This window comes from Prunus dulcis, chromosome 5 (assembly GCF_902201215.1).
Source record: "Prunus dulcis chromosome 5, ALMONDv2, whole genome shotgun sequence".
NCBI classification, from domain to species: Eukaryota; Viridiplantae; Streptophyta; class Magnoliopsida; order Rosales; family Rosaceae; genus Prunus; species Prunus dulcis.
Window position 1 is genome coordinate 6,219,208 of NC_047654.1, and position 23,995 is coordinate 6,243,202.

Sequence of the window (23,995 nt, forward strand, 5' to 3'; positions counted from 1 at the left end):
CATTGTCCTCAATGTTTAGAGTGTAAGAAAAAGCAATGCCTCATAAATGAAAGGAAAGAAGACAAGGGAAAGACATAACCAAAGGTTAGAGTTCAGAAAAACTCCCCTTTGAAGCGATTAGGATGCAAGCAAGCTTCCTCGCATATTCTATCTTCTCCTCGTCACCTTGGGTTGCCTCCCAAGAAGCGCTAAGTTTCACGTCTTCAGCCGGACGTCCAAACTCTAGTGAGCTTTAAGAGAGTGGTGGAGGCTCCTTGAGTGCTTGAGACTCAATATTGGCATCAAAGTTGGCATCAAAGTAAGGTTTCAACCGATGTCCATTCACCTTGAAGGTGCTGCCATCCTTAATGTTTTGAATCTCCACTGCGCCATGATTAAACACATTAGTAATAACAAAAGGGCCAATCCACCGAGAACGAAGCTTACCTGGGAAGAGCTTAAGGCGTGAATTGAATAAGAGAACCTTCTGCCCTTTCTCAAACGTCTTCCTAAGAATTTTCTTGTCGTGATATTGCTTTGTTTTCTCCTTGTAAAGCTTCGCGTTCTCATACGCTTCATGTCGCAATTCCTCCAGCTCATTGAGTTGAAGCCTCCTCTTCTCACCAGCGGCTTTCATATCAAAATTGAAGGCTTTGATTGCCCAATAAGCCCTGTGCTCAAGCTCCACTGGTAAGTGACAAGGTTTACCGAAAACAAGTCTATACGGAGACATACCTATAGGGGTCTTATAAGCAGTCCTATAAGCCCACAATGCATCATCCAAACGCATGGACCAATCCTTCCTTGTGGTGTTCACTGTCTTTTCAAGTATGTGCTTAATCTCCCTATTGCTTATCTCAACCTGCCCACTAGTTTGAGGATGATAGGGTGTTGCCACCTTATGTGTGATTCCATATTTCTTCAAGAGTGCTGCAAAAGCTTGGTTAACAAAGTGGGAGCCACCATCACTAATGATTGCTCTAGGTGTGCCAAACCTTGTAAAAATATTTCCTTTGAGAAAACCGATCACAACCTTAGCATCATTAGTTCTAGTGGCAATGGCTTCCACCCATTTAGAAACATAATCGACAGCAACTAATATATATTCAAATCCATAAGAGGTAGGAAAAGGGCCCATGAAATCAATTCCCCAAACATCAAATATATCAATGATTAAGATATTGGTGAGAGGCATCTGATTTCTAGCATGTAAATTACCCATCCGTTGGCATCTATCACATGAAGCACAAAAAACATAAGCATCCTTAAAAAGGGTAGGCCAAAAGAAACCTGATTGTAGCACTTTGCTGGCAGTCTTCTTTGCTCCAAAATGGCCTCCGCATGCGTGGGAGTGACAAAACTCCAGAATGCTCTTAAAATCACCTTCAGGCACACACCTTCGAATTACTTGGTCTGGACAATGCTTGAATAGATAGGGATCATCCCAAAAGTAGTATCTTGCTTGCTTCCTAAGCTTGTCACGTTGGAAAGTAGATAACCCTGTAGGGAGTTCGTTAGTGCACAAATAGTTAACAATATCAGCAAACCAAGGCAATGGATTGAGAGAATTCAAAGCATAAATGGAGAAGAGTTGCTCATCAGGGAAGCTTTCACGCAATGGCAATGAATCCTCCTCTTCGTTAGATACATGCACCAATCTACTCAAGTGATCAGCCACGACATTCTCACTTCCTTTCTTATCTTTTATCTCCAAGTCAAACTCTTGCAACAAGAGAATCCATCTAATGAGTCGTGGTTTGGCATCCTTCTTAGCTAACAAGTATTTCAATGCTGCATGATCAGTGTAAACAATAACCTTGTTAGTAATCAAATATGATCTGAACTTCTCTAAAGCAAATATGACAGCTAACAACTCCTTCTCTGTGGTGGAATAGTTGAGTTGGGCATCGTTGAGGGTTCTACTAGCATAGTAGATGGCATGTGGCTTCTTATCAACTCGCTGTCCCAAAACAGCTCCAACAGCATAATCTGAGGCGTCACACATCAATTCAAAAGGCAAGCTCCAATCCGGTGGTATAATGATTGGGGCAGTTGTGAGCATCTTCTTCAAAGCATTGAAAGCATTCTCACAGTCTTGATCAAATACAAAATCCATGTCCTTGGCAAGGAGATTGCACATAGGCCTTGCAATCTTAGAAAAATCCTGAATGAAACGCCTATAGAAACCTGCATGGCCAAGGAAAGAACGTACTTCTTTGACAGAAGTAGGTGAGGGCATAGAGGCAATCAAATCAATCTTAGCTTTATCTACCTCAATTCCTTTACTAGAGATGACATGACCAAGAACTATGCCTTGGTTAACCATAAAATGACATTTTTCCCAATTAAGCACAAGGTTAGTATGTTCACATCTAGCCAACACCTTGGATAAGTTATGCAAGCATTGATCAAAAGAATCACCAAAGACAGAGAAGTCATCCATGAATACCTCAATGAACCTTTCTACCATGTCGGAGAAAATGCTCATCATGCACCTTTGAAAAGTGGCTGGGGCATTACAGAGACCAAAAGGCATCCTCCTATAAGCGAAAGTGCCAAAGGGACATGTGAAGGTCGTCTTCTCTTGATCCTCTGGGGCTATGGCGATTTGGTTGTAGCCTGAATATCCATCAAGGAAGCAATAGTGGCTATGGCCAGCTAATCTCTCAAGCATTTGATCAATGAATGGAAGAGGAAAGTGATCTTTGCTTGTCGCTGTGTTGAGCTTCCTATAATCAATGCAAACTCTCCAGCCCGTGGTCATCCGTGTAGGTACAAGTTCGTTTGCTTCATTCTTCACCACTGTGATACCTGACTTCTTGGGGACAACTTGCACTGGGCTCACCCATTTACTGTCAGAAATAGGGTAAATAATACCAACATTTAAAAGCTTAATTACCTCTTTTCTTACCACCTCCTTCATGTTCGGATTGAGACGTCTTTGGGCATCCCTCTTAGGCATTGCATTGTCTTCCAATAATATCTTGTGCATGCACAGTGTTGGGCTTATGCCTTTGATATCTGCAATGCTCCACCCAATTGCAGTTTTGTGCTCTTTTAGAACTCTCAAAAGCTTATTTTCATCATTTGGTCCGAGATGTGAGGCAATGATAACAGGTAGAGTCTCATTTTCACCTAAATAAGCATATTTAAGGTGTTTTGGCAATGGCTTTAATTCCAACTCTGGTGCCTGCACAATAGAAGGTAAAACCTTATTAGTAGGTGGGGGTAATGATTCAAATTGGTTGGCATACCTCTTTCCAATTTCTATGTAGCTATCCATGCTGCAAGCAAGCTCAAGAAGTAAAGGAGAGATCACAGCCTCTAAGCTGTCCACTTCTTCTTTCCTTATGCTTTGTGTGATGCATGCTTCAATGGGCTCCAAATAACTCATTGGCAGTGCTTCTTTCACCATAGTATCAATTGCATCCAGATGGAAAACTTCATGCTCATCACTTGGAAACTTGGAGGCTTCAAACACTTTGAATGCTATTGTCTCATCAAACACATTCATGGTCAATGTACCCTTCTTCACATCAATAATAGCACCGGCAGTTGCCATGAATGGCCGACCTAGAATGAGTGGTAACTGATTGTCATGAATTGGTGCTTCTTCCATCTCCAACACCAAGAAATCTGCTGGCAAAATTAGCTCTTCCACTTTCACCAAAACATCTTCTAGAATGCCCTTAGGGTACCTAATAGTTCTATCTGCCAATTGAATGCTCACAGATGTGGCTTGCAACTCACCAAGGTTAAGTTTCTCATAAACATGATATGGCATAAGATTTATAGAAGCACCAAGATCAAGCAAAGCTTTTTGAAACTTAAAATCACCAACTATGCAAGGTATAGAAAACGAACCTGGATCCTTTAGCTTTGGAGGCAGCTTTCTTTGTAACACTGCACTTACCTCTTCACTCAATGCAACTTGTTCATGCTCTTTGAATCTCCTCTTGTTAGTGCATAGATCCTTCAAAAATTTTGCATACTTTGGAATCTGAGTAATGGCATTGAGCAATGGGATGTTGATTTGCACCTTCTTGAATGTTTCCATTATCTCATCCAAGCCTTGATCTTTCTTTGACTTTGATAACCTGCTGGGAAAGGGTGCAATAGGCCTAAAAGCATTAGTTGAAATTGGAACTTGATTAGCATTAGATGATACCTTAGGGCCTGTGCTCTTTCTAGGAGCATTGATGGACTGTTTGTTGGAAGCTGTGGGCTGCCCATGTGGTGGCTGAATGATCTCCACGTTTTCTCCATCTTCTTGCTCTTCATTGGCATCTCCAACCTTATTATCAACTTGTTTACCACTTCTCAAGATGTGTATTGCTTTAGCATGCTCTTGATGCCTTGGATTCACCTCTGTTTGGCTTGGGAAAGTTCCGGATGCTCTATTGCTCATGGAGGATGCAATCTGCCCAACTTGCACTTCTAGTTTGTTCACTGCATTTTGAAGGTTCTGATTGGTTTGCATTTGTTGCCCCATGAACTTCTTGAACATGTCTTGCAATTCTCCCATTTGATCACCCCTTTGCTCTTGCACTTGTTGGGGAGCTTGCTGGAATTGCCTTTGTTGTGTTTGGAATCCTGGGGGAGGTCCTTGAGATTGTTGCACATTTGGATTGTTGTTCCACCTGAAATTAGGATGATTTCTCCATCCCGGATTGTATGTGTTTGAATAAGGATCATTTTGAGGATTCCTTGCTTGAAGGGCATTTGCTTGTTCTAGCATGTGCTCTGCAAAAGATTGGTCTTGAACTTCCACTTTGTTTCCTAGAGGGCCAGTCACTGCCTGTTGAAGCAAAGAACACATAACATCAAGTTTTGCAGCAATCTCATTATTTGTACTTACCTCAGAGACCACAGCTTTCATAGGAGCTCCTCTTCCTTTATTGTGGCTCCATTGTTGAGAGTTAGCACTCAAGGATTCAAAGAGAGTAAAAGCCTCATCTGCTGTTTTGTTCATCAGTCCTTCTCCACTTGTTGCATCTACCATCATCCTTTCGGAATCTAGCAAACCTTCATAGAAAGATTGCATTTGCATCCAACTCTCTATGTTGTGGTGTGGGCAAGAACTTATCATCTCCTTGTACCTCTCCCAACATTCATGAAAAGCTTCTCCTTCCTTTTGTGTGAAACCAAGAATTTCCTTTCTAATCTTGTTAGTCTTTTGAGCCGGAAAGAATTTCTGCAAAAACTTATTAGAAAGCTCTTCCCAAGTATGAATTGAAGCATTAGGCAAAGAGTATAACCAAGACTTAGCTTTATCTTTTAAACTGAATGGGAATAGCCTCATCTTAATCTGCTCATCATCAAGGTTTTGAATTTTGATCGTAGCACATATTTCAAAGAATTGCTTAATATGCATATAAGGATCCTCAGTGGTATTACCATAATAAGTTGGAAGAAGATGAATCATACCACTTTTAAGCTCAAACCTGTCAACTGTGAGTTGAGGATAGACAATGCATGAAGGTTGATCGGTGACTTTGGGAATGGAAAACTCACGCAGGGGTTTTCTTGGTTGGACAACAAGCGCACCACCTCCTTCATCATTGTTGTTGTTCGGAATCTCTGCCATGTTGCTTGAACCTTCAGATTCGTAACTTTTAGATTCAACGCTTGAAGAACTATAATTCCTCCTCAAACCAGCTCGTACAGCAGCGGTTCTTGGTGAAAGTGGCTCAGGTGAACTTTGCTCCTGGTCAGATTCGGACATGCACACACCAAGGAAGTCAATTCAGTGCTTTCAATGGAGATAACAACTAAATACTAAAACTGAATACTAAAAGAAAAACCAACGAAAAGAAACAAATGAAACAAATGAAACAAACAAAAACAAAACAATCAAAGTAATCTAACTATAGCACCATCGTTACCGAATCCCCGGCAACGGCGCCAAAAACTTGTTGAGCCAATTCTTAACAACTAAAATGAGTTATTAAAAACAGCAACTTTAATTCTCGCAAGTGCACGAACCATTTATAGTATAGCTTATGTAAATACGAGGTCGATCCCACGGAGAATGGTAACTTGGTTCCAAGTTAAATTACTTAGAATGCTAAAAAAACATAAAACAAAGAAACTGACTAACTAGCTAAAGGCAAGGTCGAATTCAACAATGCCTCTTGCTAATTACTCAAGGTCTAGGACAGAATCCTAGCACCACACACGCACTCGAAATGGGGGGGTTTTGTTGTTGAAATGAAAAGAAGAAAGTGAAATGAAAGTGCTCGAAAGTAAACACTGGCAGCAATCAACAAGTTGTGAAACAATGATTGAGAGGTGTTAGAGCCTTGGAATCCACCACTAGTTTTCCTATCCAAGTTATGAATGCATAGAAATTGACTCAAGCTTCATCAACAATAGATTATCGCATACAAGCCTATGGTATCTAGGTGCAGGATGCATGATTCTCCTAAGGCATGTGATTATGCATGGTATCTACACAACACGTGATCTCTAATATGCAACCTAAGCATGGTATCTACTTAGAATAAAGCATATAAGAGTCATTAAGCTCCTTGAGAATATGATAATCACACAAGTCCTAGAACATGGTATCTGTCCTAGTCAACCTATGGTTATTAACCCCTTGAATGATTCTTAGGCCATTCATGTGTTGCTTGTGAAAGGAGAGTAGAATTGGTGAATCTAAACCCCTTCCCAACCTGTGCTAGATGCATAAAATCCTAGTTAGCTACTCCAAGAAAACATACATCAAGCACATAATAAACTGGAGATTAACAACTTGATAACAAAAGCAAGGAAATCAATTAACTATAAAATCATCCATAACATTGAATATTCATGACTAGGGCTTCATCCTAAGCCCTAACTAAATGGATTAGTTAGACATAACTATGAATACAGAAAATAAGAAATACATAGATAGGATAAAGAGAGGAGAAGAACTAGATGATGGCAGCAAGGAAGTTCCCAGGACAGCTCCAAGCTCCCTTGACAGCTCCAAGCTCTCTTCTCTCTTTTTGGTGAATCTGAATGTGTGTATGAGAGTAATGGATGAAGTGAATGTGTGTGTCTGACCCTCTAGCTTGAATGAGTGTGCAACTCTATATTTATAGAGTGCAATTTCGTCCTCCCATTTGGCTGGTGAAGCACACCTCTCTTCTGCCCCCAACTGCTCCAGCTGCCCATACTTGCCAACTGCTCCAGCTGACAAATACATGCTTTGGTATGGTTTCTTTATGGAAAGCTTGACTTTTGTTCATCTTTCTGAGCTTCTGAGCTGATTTGACTCCCATGTGTGGCTGCCCATGTGTAGCACATGGCTCTAGGGATGTAGCCACATTAAATGTGATGGCAGCCAACATGACATTTCTGTGAACTTGGTTCAGTCTTTGACGTGTTGAGGGCTCCAGATTTATCCAATTGGGCTGAAATTTGGATATGTTATAATAGACACCCATTGGAACAACTTCTATCAAGGATGTCTCCTCATCCAACCTGTGTAAGTTGCTGAAATGAGGCCTGCAAGATGACCTACGAAACTGGACTGACAAGGAGTGTGGCTCAAATTGGTTTTGTCTTTAAGCTCATATTCCTCTTGTGCCACTCAGCCCTTAACATGCATGAATTGTATCAAATGTCATCCCCTTGCTGTCTTAACCTACAAAACACACAAACATAGGTAAGAGACTCAAAATAAAGAGAAGCTAAACAAAATTACTAAAAAAGAAGGCGTGCAAATGTGTGAAATTATGACATTATCAGCTGCTGCAAGCATTCCAGCAACCCCCAACCCCCCTAAAGCATCACCAAGCTCCAAGCTTTTCCTTCCTTCAAAGCTTTAAACACCATAGCCTTCAAACCTCAAGCTTTTCCTTCCATCCTCCTTCTCTTGAAACTCTTAAATCCCCATAGCCATAGCCACACACAACAAATTATCAACACCAAACTCAAACATATCCAACACCAAGCCAAGCACATGCATTCTCATTTGCTAAACTTGTGGGTCTTTAGCTCCCACACCCCAAGCTCTCATGCCAAGCTCATATAATCTCATATCAACATCAGCAAGTCCTCTTCAACTCTTCGTCGAGCTGCCGGAAACATCAACACAAAACATGCAGCCGCTGGAAGAAGAACAAAGTTCTCCCCCGGGACTTGCTTCTCCCTCAGGAGACTTTGGGCCTAGTTCTCGCTAACTCAGACAAAGGGGCAAGGAAATCTTCATTCATCACTCTATGGCGATTCAAGAATCAACAAAGCCCGGATGAGCCTTCGGACGAAAAAGACCCCAACACATATTATAAGGGCTTATTTATTGAAATACGTCAGTGATTTTCAAATAGTTTCAATTTGCCCCTTAATATTTTAAATGACTCAATCTTCCGATGAACTTCCATTTTATGACCAAGATTATCCCATTTCATTAGTTTTCTCATATAAAATTGTTAAATCAGCTGACGTGATAGGAGTAATTTTAAAATAAATATTTTATCTTTGAAGAAATTATTTTACATGTTTAAAAATAAATTAACTTTTTAAAAAAATTTAAATAAAAAAAAAACTTAAAAACCCAACAACCCCTTCCAACCCTTTTCTCTTCCCGATCGCTGCTACTCGCCATAGCAGTCGATCTTGGCATCAACGCCGACCACTATCCTCCATCCTCCACGTCACCTTCCCCTCCATCTTCATCGGCATCGTCTCTATCCTTCTCACTAGCTCTCTCCTCCATTCCCCGTTCTCTCTCCAATCACTCCTCCTCTATCATCATCATCACCCACACATCCCTTCCTCTTTTCCTCTTCAATCACTCATCCTTCATCACCCACGCACTAGGTATTGATTTCTCTCCCCTTTTATTTTTAAGTTTATTGAGTAATTGAATGGGGAGTTCTAGATTTTTTGGGAATGGTGGACTTTGGGTTGGCTTCAATTATGTGGAAGAAAAGAGTACAGTTTTGGATTGGCTTAGGTGTTCAGAGGGAAAAAAAATTTACTTGTAAACGGGATAACACTATTTTGCTATCCCCGACCAGTAACATAATGACATGTGGAAAAAATATCTAACATGTCATATGTTATTGGCCGGGAATAACAAAAAATGTTATCCCCGTTACATGTCGTTGGGAGGGGCTGCTCGGTGTTGTTAAAAATTTGTTCCTTGTTTATTTTAATTTTATATATTTTTAACATTTTAATTAATCTCTAGTTTTTTTTAGAAATCAAAGGGCATTTCAATAAATATCAAGATCAGGAATCGTCATTCGTCAGGCATAAATATCAAGAATGAAAATCTTATATTCATCTTTCGGTTTGCAATACAATAAATAAGTGGATTTTTAAATCAAATACTGCAGGAAACATTTGAAGCTAGGTAGTGTTTTAAATAAATAAAAAGTACTAGAGACATGAGAATTGATTTTCCATAAATTATTCTTTTGCAAACCAAACACCTCCTGGATGCTAAAACTTCAGCCTCACAAATGGTCTGCGAAACAACGGATCTCTCCGTACAGAAAATTTACAAGTCGACTACCAGAAAATGAAAATTTCATTGCTTCGGCAAAACTTGTTGAATCTCATTCAGAATTAAAGATGCACTAGATTGATCTTAGGTATACCATTAACAAAAAGGAAATTCACTATTATACCCAATATAGAAATACACACAAAACTCATTTACAACATAACAAAAAGTTTTTTAACTTCTTTTAAATTACAAAACTGTCATTAATTTCGTAAAACAAATCCAATTCAAAAACCTCATAAAAAAGCCCAAAATACTCGATAGGATATAAAATAATTTAATAATCAAAATTAAATTCAATATAACCAGCTGTCATTTTTTGAATTTTTTTTAAATTTGTTTATAGAAATTAAATGCTGTAGAATTTATTTATAGTTATAATTCTAAGAATAGGTAATAACTAAATATCTTTTAACAAAACTGTAAATTCTCATATTGATCTTACATCACAAGCCATTTAATTCTTAGTCTAGTGGAAGCACAAGGTACTCAAAAGTGCTTCCAGAAAAAGAACTTCGAACTGTAAGCGCAAGTTAAAGCACATTTATGGTATAAAAGCACTTCTAAAATTTTTAGCAGTTCCAGAGGTAATCTCAAAAGAGAACCTGTTAGCAGTTAAGAGGACTAGTCATTTTTGGGTCAAAACAGCCGGAAACACTAGTTGCATAACACTCATCTAGTTGATGCCATTTGAGGCTTTGACAAGCAGGCAATCAACGCATCCTTCGCTCTTTTACGGAAGAAAAACAAATAAATAATCCTTCTGACAAGGCTTACAAATAATTAAAGACTAAAGAAAGACTAATTAATAATCAAGTAAAGCCAACAGTAGAATTCAAAAACACTTTACTCTGTTCCAACCTATTCCAACTCAAAACTGATGCATGATTCGTTTGTCCAAGTCATAAAAATTTACACTCCAAAAAAGCATAGATAATCAAAATAGTTCTTAATATTCCTGTGGACAGCCTGCCACTCACTAATGGTATCGCATAAAACCCCAATGGATTAAATGGATAGAGCTGGAAGAAGTGGAGACTATCATTTACCACCCAGAGTAGGGAACTGCCCAGGGTCTTCAATGGAGGGTGCTGCACTGCCTGAGTAACCTCCGGGTCCGCCACTGTATCCACCTCGTGGACCACGGCCACGGCCTCGACCACGACCACCATAGTACCTCTCCCCTTCAGCTGGCTTCAGAAACTCATTTATGCTAACAGACTGCACAAAAATATGAATCACTCAGTCGAACAATCTCATCTCATCATAACATGCAGGATTAATAGAAATCCAATAAATTATATCCGTTTAAATTATTACAAAACCGGAAGAGGTTACCCCGAAACTAAGATTAAATAAAAGATAACCAAGTACTGAGGAAGCATCAAAAGTTTCCGGACAGAGCAAGTGTAAGAGAACTAATATGTCCAAATTGTCACAACTAAAAATAGATTTGACTCTCCAATAACATTAAAGTGAAAGCAGTAATCACCATTTAAAAAATCACTATAACCAAAGAAAAAGGTTAAAGATAAATCAGGTATGCAAAGAAAAGGCAACCTTCTTGGCTCTCTCTTCTTTCTCAGCTGCCTCTTTGCGCTTATCCTTTTCAGAACCCTGACAATCAATGGCAAAGTAATTATACTAGCAAAATAAAATGCAATTGGATAGGTATATTCAAAGTATGTCAGGACTCACCAGTTTGATAAAGATGTCATTGTTTTCCTTCTTGTTTGAAAGCTGCTGCATGGACTTCAACTCTTTGTCCAAATCAACCTTTCTTTCCTCAGTCTTCAATGCAAGCAGAGCCTTCCTCTTCTCTTCAAGCACCTTCTCATACTCTTCTAAAGTCATCTCCTATAATAATGTGAAACAATGACATCGTTTTATGCAAGGATGAGCAGAAAATCCAATCTCATCAGTTAACTATATGGTATCCGGAAAAATCACAGTAATTATGTGAAAACAATATAATTCACCTTCTCCTCCGGCTCCTTCTCTTCCGACTCATTCACAGTATTCTCCTTGTTGGCATCAGCAGCCTCATTCTCTCCCAACTGCTTCTCAGCACCAACATTCTTCTCAATTTCAGTTCCAGGCTCTTCAGTCTCCCTTAATATTGCAAAAAAGTGTATATGAGTAAGCCTTATACCAGATAATGATAAATAAATGTGTCACAAAGTTCTGGACTGAAAATCAATGAGGGATTAGAACATAATTACTTACTGAGCAATGTCATCGGTGGGTGTTCCCCAATTCCCACGACCAGCCCCATCACGTTTAAACTCACTTCTGATATTACAAATATATCAATAACAGAAAGAAAACAGGAAGATTCCAGTGGTGAAAGCACATGAATATAAGGTGAATTAAATAACTAAAAGACTGAAGACTACTAACCCATGTCCTGTACCACTGCGGCGATCAAATACCCTCCGAGGGCGTTCCCCTTCTGCATCGTCCACATTGTTAAAACCACTACGACGCCCACCACGGAAGGAACCACGAGGCCCACCGTAGCCACCACGTCTTTCAGAAGGTTTCCCTGTATCTCCCTCTTCTGGTGCTCTGTACCCACCATAAACACCATTAGCGTTCTCATTGCTGATTGGATCTCGAGGAAATCCACCACCACCTCCACCACGTCCACGGCCAAACCCGCGTCCACCACCACGGCCCCCTCCACGGCCAGTTTCATACTTCCCTTCCCTCACTGCACATGATAACACCGGTTGTGTGATACACATATTATATACAACATAAAATGTATAACATAGCTTAAGAGAAGACCAGAAAATCATACCAGCACCTTGACCAACCATCTTTCATTGACAAGAAAATTACATCAACATTATACATTGAAAATCTTATAAGTAGTAAACTTCTGAATGTCTCTAATCATTAGAGAATAACATTATATATATTTAAATTTCATCAACATTATATATCTAGTTCAAATATGAAAGCTGACACATCTAGAGCATGAACACGCCACAGATTTATTAGATTTCATTTCACCAGTTCCACTGATTCAATCTCATTTGGTTCATGAAAAGTTACTGGAATTTTAAAAAAAAAAAAAAACCAGAAAAAAGCTCTGATAGTGCATACGTATCATTCAGTTCCAAAAATAGATATCAAATTGTATAACCCCAAAAATCAAACTGTAAGAATATGCACCACCACACACAGAGAACACTTAACACCAAATCTGATCAAATATACTCAATAACAATACCAAATACACCAAATAGCAATAACTTATCCAAATAACATCTTCCAACTTCAACACAAAACATAATGAACAAACAGCAAGTCATAAAGATTTTCTCGACGGTACCCAACCATGAAATGAAACTCAGACAACAGATACAATGATGCCCAAATTTTCATTTTCATTTCTATTTCCAGAAAACCCAATAGGTATTTCAGCAGACAAAACCAAGAAATGAACTGTAGAAGCAAAGAAATGAATCGAAAACTCACCAGCTTGAGTAGGAGGAAGTGGCTTGGAAGGAAGCTTAGCGGGCTGAGCAGGTTGGGCCTGCTGGGGCTTCTTGGGCTGAGGCGGAGGCAGCTTCTGCCGCTGAGCAGCGAGAAGTTGACTTGGGTCCTCGTTGTCGTCATCACCCAAGAGATCGAAAGGGTTCGCGGTTGCCATTTCTGCAGCTCCGAAAAGTCCGATTCAATACCCTAGAAATACACCGACTTTGAAAAGCAACCACGAAACCCTTCACAGATTATTCGACGCCATGAATCAGAGATTGGTGGGAGTTGGGTTTAGAGTACGTTTGGGGGCAGAGAAAATTGCAGAGAACGTTTTGTGAAAGGGTTGCTGTTGTGGCTACTGAAAACCCTAACCAATGCGGCACAGAGAAATATAAGAGTGACAAAACCTGATCTTAAAAACCCTAATGGGGAATGTTAGGCTGCGGCCGGGTGTATTATAAGCCGCGAGTGATGGGTAAGTTGCCTTGTTTGGCTGCTTGGGGAATTTGGACACATTGGACATGAGGCAAATGAAGAGAGGGCCCAATGGCAATGACCAGCGTCCACTTTCAACATTTGTAGAAATTTCATGGACTTGAGTTGGTTTGCAGCGGTGATGATGGGCGGTTCAATCCAACATAAGGATTTAGTCATTTACGCCTTAATCTGGTTTAATCTGCTTTAGGGTTCAACCTTGCACCAATTTCATCTTTGGGTTAAAATGGTCAAAGCATAAACGAGTATCGTGATACTTTTCTTCCTAAAACTGAAAATTCAACTCATACTTTGTTGTTGATTAAAACGTATAATCGCGAATATCGTCTCACATTTCATTCAAATCTAATTTAAAAATATATGTAAACTATTGTCATCTAGTAATTGTGTCATATAAGTTGTATCTTTTTTCGGTCATTTACAACTTGTGATTTTACAACAAAATATATAGTTGTAAAAAGAAATGTTTTATACGTGCTTGCTGCTAGTTCCTTCAAACATATATGTATGCCAACCAAGTACAAATCAAATAAGCGACCAAAACGAAAGGCAATCCGGAATATTTTGTTCATTTTCGGATATTTCTGTTTTATCAACTAGAGGGGATTTTCGTTTAGAGCCTCATTCAACTTAGCTAATTTTGTGAGATATTGAAGCAAATTAAAATGTTACACCAAATAAATTGTTGCTGTCTATGTCCATTCTTGAGAATATGCTATATGTATTGAAGCAAATTGTTGTAACTAATCATAAATATTTGATGCTCCCTTATTCATATCTAGCTACTGATTATGGTACACAACTTTCATTATTCACACATCACATGTGGATTGGTGGATTTCTCGTAGTTGGTGTTGCTGCGTATGCAATTTTATAGTAAGAGACTATGATCCAATTACTCAATACAATGATCTATTAGATCGTGTCCTAAGGCATCACAATGCAATCATATCACATCTCAACTGGGCATGTATATTTTTAGGCTTTCACAGTTTTAGTTTGTACATTCATAATGATATACTATATATGAATGCTAGAATTAATGTCTAACATTTGAGGATGGTGGTAAGCATATTGTGCAAGACTGAAATCAATTGAAACCTTAACATAAATTATCTCAATTGGATCACAATTTGAAGACGCCACCGACAAAGATTGAAGCCCTAACTCTCGTATGCGCCAAACGTATCCAAAACTGTCGTAGGGAAAAATAAAACAACTATGTTTAGACAATTCATCATCTATTTGGTGTCATTTATGACAATTATTGTTGTAGTAGCACACACTCTCAGTACTGGAGGCTTTACCATAACTGATGGTACAAGTGAGTGTTGTTCTATTTGTTTTGAAATCTTCTGATGATGACGGCAAAATAATTTTAGATAAGTTCTAGTCTATCACGTCATGTATTTGCTACACAATAGAATTCTTGTAATCTGACATATAAATTTTATCAAACACACACAATCTCAGTATCTGAGGCTTTACCATAACTATTTGTACCTCCTCATATACTTCAGTGATGAATTTGGCTTGAGGAACCTAACTTCAATTAGGTCTTTGACAGCAATAGAACACAATATTGACAAGAAATATTGAGTTTTTTGTCGAGTAGATAATTCAAGAGTGAACATATATGCACTTCGAAATTTCATGATACATGTATTTGTACAATGTGGCTAGCATATAAAGGGTAAACTGTCGAATGTCCCTTGAACTTGTACTATATTATCAATTTACCCCCTGACCTTTTCTTTATATAGAAAATTAAGGACTCGAACTAAATTTTATTCTCAATTTCCCCATGTCGTTCAAATTCTCAACATTTCATCCAATTTGCATTAAATATGTGTAGGGGTCTTTTTATTCTAGCAGCCTGACGAATAGGCTTGGGCTGCCCAAAAAAAGAAACAGGTGAAGTTTCCCCTTGTGTCTAAGTTCAAGGATCAGGCCCCAAGAGTGTTTTGAAAGGGTAGTTGAGCCTTAGGAAACACCTTGGTCTTCTTCACCAATGAAATCAACAGTTGCTTACAGATAATATTATGGGCTTGGCATAAGAAGCTTGTGGCATGGGAGTTGAGCATTCACGAGTTTAGCATGAGAGAGAGAAGACTTGGGTTTCCTATGAGGAACAAAGGCTTGAAGTAGTGATTTTGTGAGGATTTGCTGAGGAGAGAGAGAGAAAAAGAGAGAGAGAGAGAGAGAGAGAGAGAGAGAGAGAGAGAGAGAGAGAGATTACGATGGATGAACAGGTGCTTTGGGTAATTTTTCAGCAACTTGACGAAAGCTTCATCAAGCTCTGGAATGGCTTACCAGAGGAGAAAATGGGAAGCAATGGAAGGACAAAACTTGAAATCGAAGGGTTCCAGAGATGAGAGGTGATGCTTGCTCTCTCTGGATATGGTTGCTTGCCTTCGATTGGAAAGAGAGGAAGACGATAGAAGCATAGGTGGCTTTAGCAGATTTTCAGCAACTTGACGAAAGCTTCGTCAGGCTCCTGGGTGGCACGATAGAAGGAAAATGGGAAGAGATGGAGGAGTAAGGCTCGAAATTGCAGGGGTTTTAGGGATGAGAGATTATGCTTGTTCTCTGGATGTGTGTTTTGGGAGAGAGAGAGAGAGAAGATGGAAGAACAGAGCATGAAATTGAAGGGTTCCAGAGATGAGATATGATGTTTGCTCTCTTTGGATGTGGGTTTTTGGGAGAGAGAGGAAGAAGATGGAAGAACAAAGCATGAAATTGAAGGATTCCACAGGGGATGCTTGCTTTCGATCGGTTTGTTGTGTGTTTGCTGGGTAGAAAGTGGCTCCTTTTATAGGCGCTTGGAAGACTCAATTTTCTCAAGCCACCCTCTCCCTTTTTCCTTCTCTTTCTTCCATTCCATCTTATTTGGTGAAACTTCCCTAGCCTGAGCATGTAGGCATGAAACTTTTTGGAGTTCCAAGGTCCTCAAGCAGCTGGACTTCTCCATGTGGGTGAAGAGCCACCCACTTTTATTTCTTGTTTTCTCACCAAAGCTTGAAGTGGAAAGAATGGGTAAGGGTGCTTGGTCAAAAAGGTAATCAACACATGGGTTTGCTTGGTTTTAGTGGTTTGACTGTAATCTGGTTTTAACAGAGATGCATGGCGTTGGATATTTTATAAGGTGCTTGGCTGTTTTGTTTCCAGCAGCTTATGAGTTCCCTTTGATTTCGTCAGACTGCTGGAAGCTTTGGTTAATGTAGGATTTTCTTAAAGTGATGGGCTACTAGGTTTTCTCTCATGCTTACCCATATGTTTGGGCTCAAGGAATGAGCTTGAGTTTTGGTGCTCCCAAGTAGCCCAAAACTTTCATTCCTTAGACCATCAATGGGCCTCGTGAATACTCGTAACCATCCATATCACAACCCGCTCAATAAGCCCCAGGCATTCGCGTGGCTTAGGCCCACTTAAACTTGTAGCATAACGTGTTGTTTAAATAAGGATTTTCCGCTTGGTGTTGTACTGGGCCGAAAATATATTTAGGCACAGCCTTGGATTTTTTAGGCCTCAACAATATGAGAGCAAATTAATTGATCATTTCATATATATATATATATATATATATATCTCTCTCTCTCTCTCTCTCTCTGGAGAGGTCTAGACCTTTAAGGCTATGGGGAAAAAATATCATAAGGGAAAGGGCGCGAATGGGTTTTGGGTTGTGGGTAGGGATATGGCTTTCTTTTATGTTTTTTGGATGCAGGGTGGGTTGTGGGTAAGGAAGAGGCTGGGTCACTGGCTGCTATGATTTCAATAGAGGATTGGAGTGGTTGAGCTAGGGGATGGGGAGGAGTTATTTTGGGTCGGTGAGATGATGGGGTGACTATGGTGATGAGGAGAGGTGTGATGGCGATGTTGGGGAAGAAAGGTGACGGCTGTGGGGAAGTTTTTTTTTTTCCCCCCCTCTTTTTCTTAATTTTTTCCAAAAAAATAATAATAATTTATTTTTAATCATTTAGCTGAAAATTGAATGAAATGTTGAGAATTTGGACGGTGGGTTGAAATTGAGAATAAAATTTAGTTCGAGTCTTTAATTTTCTATAAAATTAAAAAAATAGAGAGTAAATTGATAATTAAGTACAAGTTCAGGGGGTATTTCGGCAGTTTACCAGCATATAAACTGGCCAGACTTAAAAAAAAAACAAAACAAAACAAAAGGCAAAGAATCATTTATGGCGACAAATAGACATATAGAAAAATTTAGAAGAAGATGCACTAAGGCTAGAATAAATTAGAAGACATAAAGATTATGGTATTGTTGGGTAATGATGATATCTTTTGGAGAACCAAATGGAAATGGAAGTTAGAATTGTTTATACCAAAATAAACAGCCAATGAGGACCAGACACGTGGACAAGATTGGGCCTGACCATAGTCTGTCTTCGGCACCCTGTCTACCGATTCAACGATTAGGGCAACCCCCTTTCTCCAGACACGCGGCAGGGCCACAGTCAATGTCTACAGTCTCACATCGAAAATCTACACAACTTGTACACCTCCCAAGGTTTATAAAAAGAGCATAATTCCCCAAAATGGAGGTAATCAGAACTTACGGCATACTGTCTATTGATATGTCAGTTCAATCTTGCTAAATTCGTACTTACTTAAGCATCGGAGAGCCTTCGGCAAGTACCATGTCGGTGCCTAAAGGTCTTACCAAGCGTGTGCTATCTTGCAGATCACGTGCTCTACGTAGACCCAAAAGTATACCGAAGGCCCAACATCACTAAGTTGAGCAGAAAATTATCGAACTATTTTTAAGCATCAACAGTTTGGCGTCATCTGTGGGAAGCGAAGAAGATCTGAATCAGCCCACCATCCCTAGAACACATGGGGACCACTTCGGGTTTAGGCTTACAATCCACCGCCGAATCAGACTCTGAGTATGTCCCTTCCAATATCGACGAGCCTACCTACCGTTCGGCAACGCCAACGAGGTACTCGGAGGCCAGGCTGGTAAGCTCACAGAGACGTTCGGAGGACAATGGCTCCCAGGAAGTACCTAGCGGAGATCCCATCTTCCGACTCCTTTTTCAGAAAGTCCAGAAGATGGAAAACGACCGAGTTCGTTCTCAGGAACCGGACAGGGGAAGGCTTCGGCCAGGACCATTTACCGAACAAATCAAGCATTCACGGCAGGACAGAGACATACAGCCTCTATGTATACCGTTCTACAATGGGGTGGAAGACCCCTTAATGCATCTCCATTCCTTCTAATCAGCAATAGGATGAAAGGGACTCAAAGACGAAGGGCAATGCCTGTTGTTTCCGTCCTCGCTTACGGGGGCGGCATTGAATTGGTTTTACCATCTGGAGCCGAGAACGGTAGACTCCTTCGACGAGTTAAAGCAGATTTTTCTTAACCACTTTATGATACAGACGGACCGTCTGTATTCTGCCGATGATTTGTACACGATTCGGCAAAGAGAAGATGAGCCCTTGGGAGAATATGCTGCACGCTTCAGTCACGAGTACTCGAGGTGTCCGAAAACGGACGACAAAGCAGCCTATGGCGCCTTCAAGAGTGGCCTTTGGTCCTCACACTTTCAGTACCTCATGCACCATAGCAACTGGGGCACTTATGATGAGCTGATAAAGCAAGCGGCAATTCATGCTAAGGCCGAATATTTTAACTCAAAGTCCGGGCCTTCGGCTCGACAGGAAGAACCGGCGTTGAAGAGTTACCCCGGGCAAGAATCTCCATACGCCCCTAGAAGAGCTGGTGAATCCTCGGCAAGGCACAAACAGAAAGATGACCGAGACACTCGGCAGGGGCACTCAAAGAAAGAAAAAGGAAAATACGATCGCAACGACCACCGAGCGCCCTTACCGAATTACGACCACGGTCAGGAAGTATTCAACATGCTGAATACCACCTACGAGGCCATTTTGATGAACGAAAACGAGATAATACCCAAGCCGAACCATCAAAAGCCCAATCGGCAGGACAATCAGCATACTGGCAAATTCTGTCGATACCACCAGCATAACAGTCATAACACTGAGGAGTGCATACGCCTGAGGAAAATCATCGAATGTTTAATTCGGGAAGGGAAGCTGGATCAGTACATCGCCAGATCACCGCAGGCACCGGTCCTGAACCAGAATTCGCATATTAATATGATCAGCACCATCAGTGGAGGTCCCACGCTGGCGGGTATGTCCAATCAATAGGTAAAGCAATATGTACAAGCTGCACACTACCCTCAAGTCTTCGGCATAGAAGCTGATCGGCACCACATGGTTCTAATGGTAGGGTGGGAACCCATCACATTTTGTGAAGACGATGAAGAAGGGATCATTTACCCTCATGATGACCCGATGATTATTCGAGCTGAAATCGCTGACTACGATATAGGACGGGTACTGATCGACACTGGAAGTTCGGTAAATGTAATTTTTGCCGATACTTTCAGAGGAATGGGAATAGCCGATAGCTAAGTCAATCGGCAGATAACACCACTACTTAGTTTCTCCAGGGATCTGGTCTAGCCAGTCGACAGTGTCAATCTACCCATCGCCTTCGGCGTTGCTCTTCGAAAATCAATGACCTATGACCAATTTCTTATTGTCAACTGCCCGACGGCATATAACAGCACTTACCGGAATCAAAGCGCACCTGTCCCCCCATATGTTGCGGATGAAATTCCCAACGTGCAACGGCACAGGCACTATCCGAGGAGACCAACTCAGTGCACGGATGTGCTATGCGACGACACTAAAGTCAATAGCCACTAAACCTCCCAAGGAGACCATGTCTGTCTTGGGGGCACCTAACGATAATAGGCCCATTGACAACCCAAGGAACGAAACCCCAACACTGCAGGCACAACTCGCCGAAGAACTGGAAACGGTTATACTGGACGAAGAGCAACCTGATCGGCGCATCAAGATCGGCACCACACTCGCCCGTCTCTCCGAACACAGTTTATCAAGTTCCTACGACACCATGCTGAAGTTTTCGCCTGGTCTTATGATGACATGCCGGGCATATCCCCTGAGGTCATCAGCCACAATCTCAGTATCTCCCCTGCCCACAAACCCATGAAGCAGAAGCGCCGTTCATACGATGCCAAACGGTACAAAGCCATGCGTACCGAGGTTGACAAACTAAAATCCATCGGCTTTATCAGGGAAGCAACGTACCCTGTCTGGCTTGCAAATTCGGTAATGGTACGCAAGGCGAAAGGTGGGTGGCGAATGTGCCAAGACTATATTGAACTAAACAAAGCCTATCCGAAGGATAGCTTCTCGTTGCCCCGGATCGACCAGCTCGTGGACGCAACTGCCGGTCACAAGCTGCTAAGCTTCAGGGACGCTTATTTGGGATACAACTAGATATTCATGAACCCTGCCGATAGCGAGCATACGACATTCATCACTGACCGTGGATTGTACTGTTAAAATGTCATGCCGTTCGGCCTGAAGAACGCGGGGGCAACATACCAAAGGCTTGTTAACCAAATTTTTGCTAAACATATCGGCAGCATCACGGAAGTGTACGTCGACGATATGTTGGTAAAAAGCCGAACGACAAGGGAGCACCTAGACAACTTAGCCCTTATGTTCGGTATACCAAAGGACTATCGAATGAGACTAAACCCAACGAAGTGCCCCTTCGGTATGTCTTTGCGTAAGTTTCTCAGTTTCATGATCAGTCAGAGAGGGATTGAAGCAAATCCCAAGAAAATCAAGGCCATGATCGACATGGAAATGCCGAAGACACAGAAGGACATTTAGAGCCTTACCGGGAGAGTCGTGGCATTAACACGCTTCATTTCCAAGGCTACCGATAATGTCGTTCTTTAAAGCCTTGAAAGGGGGCAAACAACATATCACATGGTATGCCAAATGCGACAAAGCATTTCAAGACTTAAAGAACTACAGGAGCAGGGCACCGTTATTGTCAAAACCACTTCCTGAGGAAGTTCTGTTTATCTACCTTTCGGTATCCAGCACTGCCGTCAGCTCGGTGTTGATACGGAAGCCAGAGAAGGCAGAATTACCAATTTTCTATGTTAGTAAGGCACTCCAGAGCGCAGAGCTCTGGTATCCTCCCCTGGAATAGCTAGCCTTGGCTCTCGTAATATCAGCTCGAAGACTTCGCCCGTACTTCAAAGCGCACGAAATTACAGTCTTAACCAACCAACCACTTCGGCAAGCACTCTAGAAACCAGAAACATCCGGCCGACAAATGTGCAATTGAGTTAGGAGAGTTTGACATACAGTTCAAACCAAGACCTGCGGAGAAAGGGCATGCCGTCGCTGACTTCATCTCCGAGCTTACACCTTCGGTGGTATCGGAGCCAGCCAGTTCAGACTCTAATGTCGGGGAACCAGGCAAGCAGAATGCCGAACACTTCGACCCTTCCGTTCCCGTATAGATTCTACATGTCGACGGCAAGTCAGCAAGGGTGTGGAGCTGGTCTGGTGTTAACTACTCCAGACGGAGCCAAGGTCGAATATGCCTTCCGATTTAACTTCAGAACCTTCAACAACGAGGCCGAGTATGACTCTCTTTTGGCCAAACTTCTGCTAGCCAAGAGCATGAGCACGAAACAAATCAGCATTCACAGTGACTCCCAGCTCATAGTGAATCAAATAAAGGCAGACTTCGCAGTTAGGGATGCCTCCATGACAGCCTATCTATCAACCACACACCAACTCCTCGAAGCATTTTAGGCTTACGAGATTCGGCAGATCCCCAAGATGAAAAACAGTCATGCCGATGCATTGGCATGACTAGCCTCGACAATCAATGACAAGGTTGGCAGAAAGGTGCCGGTGGAGATCTTATCTCAACCTAGCACGGCAACTTCCTAGGTATGTACCGTACGGTACGAAAACACGTGGATGTATCCCATCTATGATTTCCTAACAAACGGTACACTGCCCTCCAACAAGTCACAGGCCCGAAAGTTGCGGTACCGATCAGCAAGATACACAGTTATCAACGACGTCCTCTACAAACTCGGCTATACTATGCCGTATCTGAAATGCATCACCATCGAAGAAAGGGACTACGTCCTTCGGGAAATCCACGGGGGCGTATGTGGCGACCATTCTGGATCCCGATCGCTTGCACATAAGGCCTTTCGGCAAGGGTATTATTGGCCGACTATGCACCAGGACGCAAACACACTAGTAAAGAGGTATGACAAATGCCAATGCTTCGGCAACATACCTCACATCCTTACCGAGCCTTTAACACTGATCGTAAGCCCATGGCGTTTCACCCAATAGGGACTGAATTTGATCGGTCCAATGTTGCAAGGCAAAGGCCAGGTCAAGTATGTCGTGGTTGCTGTGGATTATTTCACCAAATGGGTGGAGGCCGAAGCTCTGGCAACCATAACAGCAGCTAGGATGGAAGACTTCATTTGGACTCACATTTGCTGTCGATTCGGTATCCCCTATGCAATCATCACCTATAATGGCAGGCAGTTCGACTCGGAACTCTTTAAGCAGTTTTGCACTCGCCTCAAGATCTGATAGCATGCGGGGAGCAGAAGACAAAGCGCCCTTCAGTCCCATCACTCCTTGTTTGAAGCGACCTTCTGAATCCCCAGACGTCTGCTTCCGAATGAAGACGCACAGAGGGGCTAGGATGAAGCCCTTCCATCCGTTAAATTACCAAACGGTAGGACAACATTTTGATCACTGAAGCAAATATCAAGTCCCCACCCAAGAACTCTCAGATGAGAACTTGGGGGACTCCTGTTTATACCAAAATGAACAGCCAATGAGAACTAGACACATGGACAAGATTGGACCTGACCATGGTCTGTCTTCGGCACCCTGTCTACCGATTCAACGATTAGGGCAACCCCCTTTCTCCGGAAACGCGGCAGGCCCACAGTCAATGTCTACAGTCTCACATCGAAAATCTACACAACTTGCACATCTCCCAAGGTTTATTAAAGGAGCACAATTCCCCAAAATAGAGGTAATCAAAACTTACGGCATACTGCCTATTGATCTGTCAGTTCAATCTTACTAAATCCGTACTTACTTAAGCATTGGAGAGCCTTTGGCCGGTACAACACTGGTGCCTAAAGGTCTTACCGAGCGTGTGTTATCTTGCAGATCACGTGCTCTACCAAGGCCCAAAAGTATACCGAAGGGCCAACATCACTAAGTTGGGCAAAAAAGTACCGAACCATTTTTAAGCATCAATAAGAATCATATGGTGTTTAGTCAACAAAATCCAAGAAAATCCATATCTCATTAAGAAAAAAACAAAGGTTATGATTGTAGAAATCAGTGGCAATATGTGAAACATACAAAGCCCATGCCTATCTAAACACATAAAAAATTAAGAGCAACCCACAAATCAAAGCCTTGCCCACACAAACTTTTTTTTTTTTTAAAAAAAAAGAAAAACAATATAAGAAATATAAGCAGACGATGCATAGGCATAGCCGACAGTCCCCACCTCCTCTTTTCCTTGGTAGCTTTGGCAGTAACTTCTCTATTTGGGCAGACAATGACTTCTCTCTTGGCATC

General features: G+C 41.4%; 3 protein-coding genes and 1 non-coding gene across 5 annotated transcripts; 2 read left to right on the top strand and 2 right to left on the bottom strand.

The window, feature by feature from the left end:
* Positions 1 to 232: 232 nt before the first annotated feature.
* On the bottom strand, positions 233 to 5,704 carry LOC117628907. The gene is made up of 3 exons (XM_034361451.1): positions 3,889 to 5,704; positions 1,373 to 2,949; positions 233 to 877 (listed from the first exon to the last, which is right to left on the bottom strand). The coding sequence occupies exons 1-3, from the start codon at positions 5,702 to 5,704 to the stop codon at positions 233 to 235; spliced, it is 4,038 nt and encodes a 1,345-aa protein (XP_034217342.1).
* Positions 5,040 to 5,146, top strand: LOC117629431. The gene has a single exon (XR_004586093.1). It is a non-coding gene; the product is annotated as a small nucleolar RNA R71 (small nucleolar RNA).
* Positions 5,705 to 10,267: 4,563 nt separating the features above from the next.
* Positions 10,268 to 13,504, bottom strand: LOC117627338 (RGG repeats nuclear RNA binding protein A-like). 2 transcript variants are annotated; one of them, XM_034359389.1, is made up of 7 exons: positions 12,971 to 13,504; positions 11,885 to 12,197; positions 11,711 to 11,773; positions 11,464 to 11,596; positions 11,183 to 11,341; positions 11,045 to 11,101; positions 10,268 to 10,705 (listed from the first exon to the last, which is right to left on the bottom strand). In XM_034359389.1, exons 1-7 carry the CDS (start codon positions 13,143 to 13,145, stop codon positions 10,526 to 10,528), a joined length of 1,080 nt encoding a protein of 359 aa, XP_034215280.1. In that variant the 5' UTR covers positions 13,146 to 13,504; the 3' UTR covers positions 10,268 to 10,525. The 2 variants fall into 2 exon arrangements, with proteins under 2 accessions (XP_034215280.1, XP_034215279.1); XM_034359388.1 differs by having other exon boundaries at positions 11,711 to 11,776.
* Positions 13,505 to 18,319: 4,815 nt separating this feature from the next.
* LOC117628908 lies at positions 18,320 to 19,930 on the top strand. The gene is made up of 3 exons (XM_034361453.1): positions 18,320 to 18,445; positions 18,869 to 19,646; positions 19,746 to 19,930. Exons 1-3 carry the CDS (start codon positions 18,320 to 18,322, stop codon positions 19,928 to 19,930), a joined length of 1,089 nt encoding a protein of 362 aa, XP_034217344.1.
* The last annotated feature ends 4,065 nt before the right edge of the window (positions 19,931 to 23,995 follow it).

Excerpts from the sequence above, each read along its gene's own strand:
- LOC117628908 (XM_034361453.1), top strand. The coding sequence starts at position 18,320 with ATGGGGACCACTTCGGGTTTAGGCTTACAATCCACCGCCGAATCAGAC. Across the intron at positions 18,446-18,868 it reads GGTACTCGGAGGCCAGGCTG|ACGGACCGTCTGTATTCTGC; the intron begins GTAAGCTCACAG and ends TTTATGATACAG. Across the intron at positions 19,647-19,745 it reads TGGAGGTCCCACGCTGGCGG|GGTGGGAACCCATCACATTT; the intron begins GTATGTCCAATC and ends TTCTAATGGTAG.
- LOC117628907 (XM_034361451.1), bottom strand. The coding sequence starts at position 5,704 with ATGTCCGAATCTGACCAGGAGCAAAGTTCACCTGAGCCACTTTCACCA. Across the intron at positions 2,950-3,888 it reads TGCATTGAGTGAAGAGGTAA|ACAATGCAATGCCTAAGAGG; the intron begins GTGCAGTGTTAC and ends TATTATTGGAAG. Across the intron at positions 878-1,372 it reads ACCAAGTAATTCGAAGGTGT|GTGGCAACACCCTATCATCC; the intron begins GTGCCTGAAGGT and ends ATCACACATAAG.
- LOC117627338 (XM_034359388.1), bottom strand. The coding sequence starts at position 13,145 with ATGGCAACCGCGAACCCTTTCGATCTCTTGGGTGATGACGACAACGAG. Across the intron at positions 11,597-11,710 it reads CCCACCGATGACATTGCTCA|GGAGACTGAAGAGCCTGGAA; the intron begins GTAAGTAATTAT and ends TGCAATATTAAG. Across the intron at positions 10,706-11,044 it reads AAGAAGAGAGAGCCAAGAAG|TCTGTTAGCATAAATGAGTT; the intron begins GTTGCCTTTTCT and ends ATTTTTGTGCAG.